At 41.3% G+C, this 12,155-nt stretch overlaps 1 protein-coding gene across 1 annotated transcript; it reads left to right on the plus strand.

The window, feature by feature from the left end:
• The first annotated feature begins 3,445 nt into the window (after positions 1-3,445).
• On the plus strand, positions 3,446-11,905 carry ednraa (endothelin receptor type Aa). The gene is made up of 8 exons (XM_030093178.1): positions 3,446-3,689; positions 4,650-5,189; positions 6,476-6,603; positions 8,502-8,700; positions 9,308-9,460; positions 9,578-9,711; positions 9,883-9,991; positions 10,369-11,905. Exons 2-8 carry the CDS (start codon positions 4,707-4,709, stop codon positions 10,504-10,506), a joined length of 1,344 nt encoding a protein of 447 aa, XP_029949038.1. The 5' UTR covers positions 3,446-3,689; positions 4,650-4,706; the 3' UTR covers positions 10,507-11,905.
• Positions 11,906-12,155: the final 250 nt, after the last annotated feature.

Raw genomic sequence — 12,155 nt, forward strand, 5'->3', positions numbered from 1 at the left:
GGGATTTTTATATCTGCATGTGATTTGGATGGTTGAATGCTTCAACAGTTTCAAATCAGCTCTTTCTGCAGACTTGCGTATCAAGTTGTACAACAAAAACAAAACAAAAACAAAAAAAAACCCCAAACAAAGTCGCCTCAGTTGCATTTCCGTTCACATCGCTTGAGGCCTTAGTGAAAAAAAGTTTCGAGAACTTCACAACAGGCAAATTTACAAGAACACAGAGTTCTTCTCTACAGGCTTTTTTCATCAGCGGTTGTAATCGCTGCTTGCACAAAGACTCCCCCCTTCTAATTAAACTGGTCTGTTAATATTATATTGATTAATCTCAGATGAAGCCAGGTGCTGGCACTGATCAGACCCCCATAAAATTCCTTCACCAAGATTCACTGTTGGGTTTTTTTTTTCTTTTTTTTCAGTGCTGTAACTTTTTGTTTGTTTGAACCATATGTCCCAAATTAATAAAGCCAGGCAGTATACTGAGCCCTCTCCACTCTGTCACTGCTTGTCACAGAAGAATTGGCCTCAAACTTATTCTCTCCCTCCCTCTCTGTCTCTTCCTCTTTCCCTCTTTCTCTCCCTCCATGTATCCCTCTCTGTTCTCTCTGTTTTCACGCAAGTGTCCCAGTTAAGAAATTGCTTACATCCCACTCAGTCTGGGGCTGGATTGAAATTTCCCATAGGGTATGTACCAATATGCAGAGAGCACACTTCGACAGATGCCATCAGAGAACAAGCATATGAATTACCAGGCAGCCTGCCATCTTTGAGTTCAGACAGAATGGCATTAATACCTGATTATGATCCAAACAACAACACAACAACAACATGAAAGCCAAAGCAACTGGGAGCAGGTAAAGGTTTCATCATTTATATATTAATGGATTGACTAACAAAGATTCTACAACCCCCCCCTCAAAAGTTAAAATGTCATAGAAGCTGCCAACAATCAAGCGACTTTGAGAGAGGAGGGGGGGGGGAACTAGGGGTAAGAAATCAGATGCCGTCAGCAAATCACGTTCCAATAAATTAAATATTCGCCACTGCTGACCATAACTAATTCAGAAGCCATGATATATTTATGACTACAATTAAAGAAAACACGATCCCTTTAATTTCAAACGGCTGTAAATATTGGCATTACCCAATTAAGTCACATTTGACTGTAGGAAAAGTACCTGCAAACTCACTAAAACTATATTTTCTGTGGGAAAGCCTGCAGGTGCCATTCATGGCTTTAAAAGAACAAATCATTTATTATACTGTGTGTGTGACTAAGAAATTTATACACAAAAAGTCTGTAAATTAATTAAATTCCTATTTTATTCATCATTTCTTCAATGGATAAACACAACATGAAAAAAAATGTTATTCATCTTTATTTTATTTCCCTGTGAATCACACTATACTGTACATTAAACTAACCCACAGGGTTTTACATCTAATAAATTGCAGCATGCTTTGAAGACATAATTCCCTCATCAGAATGACAACAGAGATTACACAAATCAATATGTTCTTAAAGATTTTTGGGAATAAATCTTTTTCAGTTATTTATTTTCACTCTGAACATCATATGTCATGATTTATGTATTCTCCATTATTCGTTTTTGTCTGTGTGATTTGTGAATGAGGGAATTCTGTGACACAAAGGTCGACACAATATACCCTATCAGCAGAGAAAATTTATTCTTAATGAGAAAACACTCAAATAATTTTTTATTTTTTTTTTTTAATACAATAAAGGATGAGAATAGGAGCATCACTGGGGATATTCACCCAGCAGTCTTTGACCCTGAAGTCTTCAGTCCAACAGTCAATCAAAGAATTTGTGCACACAGTGTGTGTGATTGGCACCTTATTTCTCTTTCTTACATCATACATGCATGTGATAAGATGCAAATCTGATTTTCAACAGCATCATTAAAAGTCTTTTTCATTAATGACTAACTGTGATATAGAGTCTTTAATATCCAAATGAGGAAAGAAAAAAACAAATATGCAGCTACATTTTTATTCATATTGCTTCCTTCCTGGATTTCACTTCAAGATTAAAAAAAACAACACATAAATAAAGTCCCTCAAAAAAGGTGAATATGCAATTTGTATGTGTTTAAACGTAAACAATCAGAACAGTTGAAAACAGAATTGATAAAAGTGAGTGCACATAGTAGGGAAACACGTATCTGCCACAAGCGGCATTAAATGTGCAAATATCATGATGTTGCTCACCAAATTAAACAAGAGATTTGGGATAACTGTGCTCTGTTTACTTTATTTTTTTAACAAATTTACTTCTCAGACTGAAAAAATACAGATGATTTCTCAGATAATAGATATTTCATTTCTGTTAGTTTAATCCAGTGAGTCATTATTCTGACATAGTTAATCAGGCACCGTGTATTATTTTTATGGAATTGAATGGTTTTCGCCCGTTAACAGTTTGCTGTGTCAGCACTATGGCGGAACCAGAGACGGACGGCGGTGACTTTGATCGCCGTCTTCCTGCTCTTAGTACACATCATGATAAACGGTCCACTTTGAAATCCGTAATGGACACTGATGTACAAGCACTCTTCTCTCTTGACATTGAACTGTCTTCTTCCATCCAATGGGCGTTTGGTCATCTCAGAGAGCACTTTATGTTTGGGATTTCATTCTCCCATTTTTCTGAGTGTGAAGATAAAAACAATTTTCTTCTCTGTTAAAGTTTTACACAACTATTTGATAAGTGAAGGGAGTTCGTGTCTAAACTTAACCACTTTCTTTTTAATTTCTGGTTTATTGAGCAATGATTTTTCTTTTCTTTTATTTTTTTTTCATTCTTTGTCCTAAAATAAATCTTTATGTTGCTGTTGCGTGTGTTGAAGGAGTGGTGCGATGCGGTTCGACCACCCACACAGCTCCTAGTCTATTAAAGTAAAGACTGGGTGATGGTTAGCTCCCGCTTCCCGTCTCAGTTTCCTCTCATCAAGTGAAATAAACACAACATCAGAACATGGACACTGGCTTCCTCGTGCCTTCCTCCTTCCAGGCTGATCTCTGCAGCTTCTCGTGTGAGGAAACAGTTGCGTGTAATGTATACAAGACATAGTGTGAGTCTGAGGGGATTGAAAGAGCGGGGAGGAGGGATTTAAGGGAAGGGGCATATTGGAGGGGCGTTGAGCTCCCAGTTGCCCCTGCCCCTGTGTGTGTGTGTATGTGTGTGTGTGTGTGCACGCACGCACTGCAGTGCCTGACAGCAGGCGGTGCCTCAGAGGGGAGAGAAAGAGAGGGGTGGGTGGGGGGTGATGTTTCCAAAGGGGGCCCAGTCTGTTACCGAAGGGAGGTGGAGATTTACTATCCCACCCAGTCAAAGTGTCTCACTGGTGCTCTGACACACACACACACACACACACACACACACACACACACACGCAGAGATACGCAAAACCACACATGCACGAAGACACACGCACGCAGAGTTCAGCGCACACACTCAGACGCACTGCAAACTCTCCACAGGAAACTCTGAGCCATAATGTGAAGGCATCTCAGAGCAGACGGGTGCATTGCTCAAACCAAGTGGGATACGGTGCGGCTTTGATAGTGCGTTAATTACTCATGTGATGTGATACAGATGTCTGGGGGCTTCAGCTGAAAGTTTGCCTGACGGTTTCCAAGGGGGCCAGGCAGACATTTTAGAAGCGGTAGGTGAAAACCAAACGTATTTATTATTTATGGATAGATCAGTTTGCGTGCTGTCACATATCCCAGCAGTGTCATGCTGATGCTAAACTGTGATGCTACTTGAAGGGCTGGCTGCTAAATAGTTCTTTGTGTACTTGGTGACAGCTGGGACTTTGAACAGGAACAACTCTGGGCTATAAGAGTTGCCTGTACTGTGACATGATGAAAAGGGCTCCTCCATCGATCTGATAGTTTGAAACTTTATCTCCTCCTTTACAGCAGTATTGTGGAACGTATCGGTCCAGAAAGTTGGTCGTGTTTATCTTCAGGGCTCAAAGTGTTTCTACAATTTACTGTGCGTTATTTAGACCTACGTCTGTTTTTTTTGTTTGTTTCATTCTATCCTTTCTGCTTGCTTTGTGAATAGAAATAAAGCCTGCAGCACCTCTTGGTGCATTAAAAGAAGAAGAAAAAAGTTCCAAGCCACATGTTCAGACCTTTAGAAATTAGAAACAGAATGCAAAGCTGAGGATATAACCCAGAGTAAAACCAGGCTCACTGTGAAAACAGTCCAAGTGGAGGGAAAAAGCTTTGCACAGTATCGGCGCAACATTATTGACAGAAAGACATAACCAACTCCTCCTTCTTCCAGGAACGACTGAGAACAAAAGAGATGCCCTATGTGCTCTGCTGTTGTCTCAGCATCGCAGTCTAACCGTAACAAGTTCTGGCATCTTCCATCTGTGCCCCCTCGGCAACAACCTTTTTGAAGTCTTAAAGATGTTGTTAAACTTCTTCATGGCTTTTGAAAGGGACACTAATGCTGTCTAAATTTCTTGTGCCTGACTTTAAACATTATACTTCTGTTAGATTCTGATGTCTTGTCTTTGGAGAGAAACTCGGCGAAGCAGCTGGATGTGTGTATGCCGAAAAATAACCATACATTCCTCTTGAATCTCGTCTCTCTCTTTTCTCGGCAGTGATATATTGGGACAGTCTTTCAATCAGTGAAATCAAAGCGCCCCGTGCGTTCAATAATGGCCGCCCCAGCTGGGCATATGTTGGTGCTAATGGCCTGTATAGCAGCCAGAGGAATGTGCCAGGCAAACGGAGCAGAAGCCGAGGAGGACTATCTCTCCGACGTCCTGGTCCACTCCACCCTGCAGTCTCCGGGTTTCTTCAGCACCGCCAGCCCGAGCGTGGCCCCCGGTCTGCGCCTGGGGTCCCGAGCAGCCGATGGGCAAGCTCTGGGATCCAGCTTTCCCAACGGAACAGTCGAAAGGAGGCCAATGCCACCACCGATGTGCCTCGTAACGACCTCTATTAACAACTACTTTAAGTACATCAACACCATCATTTCCATTGTAGTCTTTGTGGTGGGCTTGGTTGGAAACGCCACCCTGCTGAGGATTATATACCAACACAAGTGCATGAGGAACGGGCCCAATGCCCTGATTGCCAGCCTGGCCCTGGGCGACCTGATGTACATCGTTATTGACATCCCCATCAACGTATACAAGGTAGACCTTTTGAATCTTTACTGCATGTTCATTTACCATATTATTCCTACATTTTAAAGCAAAAGTTGAATTACAGATCTTGCTGTTTATGAAGCTGATGAGTGCAGATGAAGTAGAATTGTACATACGGGGAAGGGAGGGGGCAAACACAGAAGGAGGTCTTAGTGAGTATGCAAGTAGACGGGAAGGGGTAATCAGTTGTATACTGTTATCTTCCTCGTGTGGGCAGATTAGTGATGAGAGGAGCAGGGATATGGCTGTCTTAAATAAACACTGGAATCAGGCTGCGGTCACACATGCCACCGACCCTATAATGACCTGAGACAGTTTAGTCACTGACCCTTTTCTGTATTGTTATTGTTCTGCATCAAGATGAAGGTTTCTTAGCAGGCCCTTCCTGAAATGGCTGAAATAAAAGCATCATTAAAGAATGTAAATGAACCGACAGTGAGGAATCATAAAGATTTAGTCAGAATGTGATCTGCTCACAGTTCTACGTGACTCACAACCCTTTTATTTACTTTAGCACTGCTTTGAAATATGAGGTGCTTAATGATGATGAATTGTTACAGGGCTCCTTTCCTCAGTTTGATTTATAACAGTAAACACTGTCATGCTCTGTGCAATAACAAAGGATGACGGTAAAATGAAGTGATCAGTCAACCTGATCTCTTGAGCTCATTATAAGATGCCATTTTACAAGAGGAAAAATGGGAAAGCCACCTGGTTAAAATTAACTCTGGACTCTGAGGGCACGGGACTTTGTAGTCTGAGCAGCACATGTGCAGAGAGGAAACTAAAGTCTTACCGGGGGAGCAGCTAATGCACAAACAGAGAAAGAGCCACGTCCGCAATATTGAAACCCCCTGTTTTCTTCCTTCCAACATTGTTTCTATAACACAGTCTTTTGTTTTGTTTAGCAAAACTTCTGTTCTGCGGAAGGAAAAGTCTGATTTTTAGATCTTTTCTTACATGACCTTTATTTATTTAAATAAAACAAGCATTATCTGAGCAGTTCTGAAGTTTCAGTGACAACATATCCATTTATTACTAAAGTTGGGTGAGTTCAGAATGTGTCAGAACTTTGCAAAAGATCCAAAAGCAAAACCATTTTAGTGATAAAAGTCAGTTAAATGTTATTTTCTTACATTAACGAAGCCAGATCCTGATGTAATAACTTTTATTCGGGTGATATATAATAAACAGTAAATGCTTTAATCAATGTGATATTATTCTTTTAAGACACACGGATGTTCATGTGACAAATGTATGTTTCACCCCTGCAGCTCTTGGCCTCGCACTGGCCGTTTGATTACAACAATGTCGGCCGTTGTCTGTGTAAGCTGGTTCCATTCCTGCAGAAAGCCTCAGTGGGCATCACGGTGCTCAACTTGTGTGCACTCAGTGTGGACAGGTCAGTGGACACACTCACACCTCACCAAGAAGGAGACATGTAGAGGCTTCACACTTGTGTTCATATGTTTTCCGAACTGGGTTCCACGTGACTTTGTTGGGGAATTTCTTCTTCATTAGGAAGTGGGCAGCGTAACCAGTTGTCAAGAAGCTATTTTATGTTGTCGTTGCACCGTCATGACATTGGAAGAGCAGCAGCTTTCTTCTGAAGCTGGAGTCTAACTAGAAACACGTTTTAGTACAGACTGCCAATGATTTTCTTCTGTAAAACAGAGATAATATCACATTGAATTCAAGGAGGCAGTCAAAGATAATAAAATAAAGTAAATTAGATTTGGCTTGACTGGTCTCGTCAACCTCAATTTTAACTCAACCCAGGACAGCTTAGAAGAATTTGTCACCAATACTAATTCAATTAGGTTATTTCGGATGCCAAGATTCATATATGACCAATTTGCATTGCTCTGGAATCAATGACAGGAAATCTCAGATCACTAATAATCGTGCCTCATCCTTTCAAAGTTCTTTATTTCCTCTGTTTGTTGTTTCAGTGAACAAAATCTGTGCGCTCTTCTGATGCTCTTTACTCCTTTGATGGCATTACGTGGAGTCTGCAACGTTAAGTGTGCAGTAAATGTGCTGTGTTTATTTATGATGTTAACATTATCATCAGAGCAAGCGCACTGACAAATTTGTTTTTAATAGCACCTTGATAGAAATTCCACAATGAATAAATGATGATCACAGAAAATGGAGGCTTGCTATCATCTCACTTTGTGCACTGGACACAACTTTAGAGATAAGAGGTTTGCCTACACACTTTGGATAAACTCGAATGAAGATTTTTAATGACCTCTATGATGGGAAGAGACAGACGGCACTGCTGTACGGTCGTGTTCAAGAGTAGATGCTCTCCTGTTGTTTCCAGGAAATGTGTAGTTTACCTTTGTATTTGTGTGTTATTGAAGTGCTCAAGTCCCTTTTGTGTCTTTTCAATGCTGGAGGAAGAGAAAAAGGTGGATACATTACCACTTAGTAAAATATAAATGCCGCCATGTTGTTCAACAGAGAAATTCAAATGTGTCATGAAAAATATATTGTTTTTGCTATGAAATCTTGATGCATGATTTTACTAAAACATTTCGACAAGTGGTTTCCATTAATGAAACAAACAAGCAAACAAGCATTCAGTGCACGGGAAACACAAGCCAACAGACAGACCTCTCTGCCAACATGGGCCAGTCTGTTTGGAGGCTTCGCAAAAATATAAATATTAGATATTTAAAATAAACAATTGATCATCCCTCATTAATTCTTAACATTTTGATATTCTTTGCTGACTGAGCAGTTTGTTGTGTTTGGCGCGCTGCCATGCAGAAAGTAAAGGCTGTTAGTTAAGCTTTGTCAGTCAGCAAAGACAAAGTGATGACTTTACTGATGTCTGTTATAAGATGGAGCACCTGAGCTGATTGCAGACTTGCTTCAGTTTAAAAATGAGTTTTGTACACATACGCAGACTACAGAGCTGCACAGTGGTGCAGTGGTTTGCACCTCATAAGGAAAATGGATAGGGTCTGTGGGTTTCCAAGAACTCTGATTTCCTCCCACAAGTGTAAAAAACATGTCTGTGAGGCTAACTGGTGATTCAAAATGTTCCGTAAGTATGAATGTGAGTGTGTGTGTGGTGGTCTGTCCTTCACAGCTTAAACCCTTCACTTCATTACACTACTTCTTATGGTTTTATATCCCCGGAGTGATAATATTTCTGACTGCGGTGACTCAATCAATCTCCCGGTCGTAGTTCTTCATCATTAACAATTTAACATGTATAAGTTGTATAAGTTATGTGATGCTAACGCCATAGGATACAAGCTAACCTTCGATCCTGGTGTATTGCAGGTACCGGGCCGTGGCCTCCTGGAGCAGGGTGCAGGGAGTGGGCGTCCCTCTCTTCACAGTCATAGAGATCGTGACAGTTTGGGTGCTCTCCCTTTTCTTAGCAGTCCCAGAGGCTGTCGGTTTTGATATGGTCACCTTCAACCACACCGACGCTACCTTACGCACGTGCATGCTTCACCCAAAGACGGACTTCATGAAGGTACACTGCTTTCATTTCCTCCTCACCTTCCGTTTCATTGCGTTGTATTTAAGCTCTTTTCTTTTTTTTTTTTTTGTTCAATTGTTCAGCTTTAAATTCTGCAAATTAATAGACTTAGTATTCATCCTTACGGGTGTGCCCTTCCACCTAAACTAGAGTATCACTTAACAAAATAAACCTGGTAAACTGACTCCTGCTCTGGGATTGTGGCCTTTTCACATCCTTGGAGCATGTAATTGATTGCAGACGAAGCGCAATTAGGGAGGTGCTGCTCACACTGAGCCACATGTGCATTCCCAGGTCATATGTAATCTCTCACTCATATAAATACAGTTTTGGGGTCTCAGAAACACACAACTAGCACCATTAACAAATACATGTGAAATGGCTCATTTCCTTTTGTTTTGTCAGTACTTTGTATATGACTGCAAAGCCTGGAGTAGTGCAATCCATGGTTACTCTGGTAGGGGTTCAGCGCTCAGACAAAGATTCCTATATGAGCTGTCAGAGTAGGTTCTTACTCAAAAATCCTTATCTTAAGTGAAACTATAAACCGACAGCCCAATACTGAATTGACTGTCAGCCTCACTGTATTGTCTCACTCTAGTTCTACAGAGACGCAAAGGACTGGTGGCTGTTTGGCTTCTACTTTTGTGTCCCGCTCATCTGCACTGCTGTCTTTTACACACTGATGACGTGCGAGATGCTCAACCGCCGGAACGGCAATCTTCGCATTGCCCTCAGTGAGCACCTAAAACAGGTGGGACAACCCCAGGAAATATTACACTGCTATTGAAATGTACTTTGATTGTGGTTTATAGTTATAGTGTTTTCTGCTGGAAAACAAGCGTTTTATTCATTTGTTTTTTCTTTACAGAGGAGGGAGGTGGCCAAAGCGGTCTTCTGTCTTGTCCTGATATTTGCCCTCTGCTGGTTCCCACTGCACCTTAGCAGGATTCTCAAAAAGATGGTTTATCACCCAAATGATAAGAAGCGCTGTGAACTGCTGAAGTGAGTCTCTGGTTGAGCGACACTGATATGTAAAATGACAAGAAGCTATTTATTGACACGTTTCTTTAAAACAGTTGAACAGCCGCTGAATTAACGTTAATAAAATCACGTGTCGATCAATATCAGATTAAATGGTTCTGATTTGTATTGACAGAATAACTCTATTTTCAGTTTCTTGCTGGTCATGGATTACTTGAGCATCAACCTTGCAACAATCAACTCCTGCATCAACCCCATCATTCTCTACTTTGTGAGCAAGAAGTTCAAAAACTGCTTTAAGGTAAAGTTTTCCTCTGGCAGATGGACAACATCTCATCCACACACACACGCACGCAGTTGCTCTTTATCTCACACACACTCATAAAAACTTCCTGATTTAGTCTGGTCAGTAAAGAAAACAGTGAACTCAACCCTTTGTCCATGAGTCAAGGCCTGATGTGATGACATTCCTTGAACATTTAAAAGCGGCCTGGTGATTTATGCAGCCGCTTTACTGACCGAGGTCACATACTGCGAATGTCTGTGGAAGCGACCTGTGCTGGAGATAAACCATGTTTCCGTTTGCATGTTAAAACAGCAACTAGCCCCACATATGGAAAAAGCTCTTGGTTAACATTAAAATGTTCTCGTTCTTCTTTTCACATGTTCTTAATAAAGTCGTGCTTGTGCTGCTGGTGTTACTCCGACAACCAGCTGAGCAGCATCGGACCCATGAACGGTACCAGTATCCAGTGCAAGAGCCCCGAGCCCAACAACCTCCACACGGACCGGAGCATCAGGAAAGACAGCAACTGACCTCTGACCCCAGCAGCACTTTGAAGACTTTCCAGCTCGTGTTTGAAAAACAAACCGATACTCATCCTCAGGCCTGTACACACGCAAACATCGTTTCTTCAGACAATAAACACGCCGCCGACACATGCAGGGAAGGACGAGGAACTGGAAGCAAAAAAGGAACAAACAATGGATTTGGTGTACAATGCTCTGAGTTTCCTGGACCCTTCGGTTGGGGGGGTGGGGGGGGGGTTAAACTTCCTAATGCAAAGTCCTTCTGTTCCCACACCCACGGACAGTGACGCTGAAACAAGGAGGGGGGGGGGGGGGGGGGGGGGGGGCGGGGTGAGCAGAATGAGGAAGAGGAGGAGGAGGACTCTTTAAAAGGGACGTAGCTGAATGCTGGCTATAAATGACTTTCTATCAGCAGCCGAGCGCGCTATTCCTGTAAAGGGCAGCACTACTGGGAAAGATGCTCGGGGGAGGAAAAAGGCTGACTGCTCACTGTCAGAGGAGATGATGAGAGACGAGTGTGTGCTGTCCCCTGGAGTTCGCTACTCACTGACGAGGAAAAACAGGAAAGCATGTTACTGACTCCAGCAACAATTAATGTTCCATCAAACGTGCGAGTGTTTGGAGGCCGACAGTGTATTTTACTTGTACTCATTATTCATCGAGCTGCTTTATGGTAGAAGAACAACATTATTTAAAGTTCATTTGCATGGTGTTTGATTCATAAAGATTTGTCAGATTCATTGAGAAAACCCAAAGAAATGTTTCCATTAACAGAAACATTCAATTTATTTAGAATTAAGAAAAAGCCCTCAAACCTCCAAACTTATGGCTATTTGTAAATTTTCTCATTGAATCATTTTCTTAAAATTTAGTACAGGGTATTAGATTGTTGGATCAGGAAAACAATGGTGGTGGTGGCGGGGGGGGGGGGGGGGGGGGGGGGGGACAAGAGCTTGGCAACAATATGAAATATCTAAATATCTGACACCACTAATGAATGAAAACAGATTCTTTTTTTCAACAACACTGTGAATTTCACCTGAACTATTTATCAGTTATTGTTATATCCATGCCTATGTATTCCGTGAAACATAAATATATGTACAGTGTCCACTTTTATAAAGTGTTATATGGCAGTATTAATGAATATTTTACTCAGACTACATTACATTTGTAATGACATTGATGCAGGAGGTTTTGAGTAGTTGCAGACTCTCTAAACAGTGAACGTTTTCAAGGATGCAGTTTTACTTTCATGTCACTGAGTTGTGAAATCAGTATTCTTGTGCAAGCAGTATGTGTAAAGCTACAGCCAGCTATTTCACTAAGACCAAAAAAAAAAAATAGATAAAAACAGACCCACATGTTGTTTAATACTTTCTTTTCATTATTATTAGTTTCATAAGCATAGATGTAGCTTTTCTGAGGAAAACAGGACTTTTATGGTGAAATGAGTGGTGATGTAACCATGCCTGCAAAACAGTCCTCTCCAGCTTCGGTTATGGGAAGTGACTCACACACAGTTCTGATTCAAATCAGTGAGTCAGTCATTAAAGACTCCAGAGACCTGATGATGAGCCACATATTCAAACTGAGTGGATTTTAAAAGATGGGAAAGATTTAAACAGCTCTGCTTAATTAATGGTAAAGAATAA

The sequence above is a fragment of the Salarias fasciatus genome, chromosome 6, assembly GCF_902148845.1.
Source record: "Salarias fasciatus chromosome 6, fSalaFa1.1, whole genome shotgun sequence".
Classification (NCBI taxonomy): Eukaryota; Metazoa; Chordata; class Actinopteri; order Blenniiformes; family Blenniidae; genus Salarias; species Salarias fasciatus.

Excerpts from the sequence above, each read along its gene's own strand:
- ednraa (XM_030093178.1), top strand. The coding sequence starts at position 4,707 with ATGGCCGCCCCAGCTGGGCATATGTTGGTGCTAATGGCCTGTATAGCA. Across the intron at positions 6,604-8,501 it reads TGTGCACTCAGTGTGGACAG|GTACCGGGCCGTGGCCTCCT; the intron begins GTCAGTGGACAC and ends GGTGTATTGCAG. Across the intron at positions 9,712-9,882 it reads AAGCGCTGTGAACTGCTGAA|TTTCTTGCTGGTCATGGATT; the intron begins GTGAGTCTCTGG and ends CTCTATTTTCAG.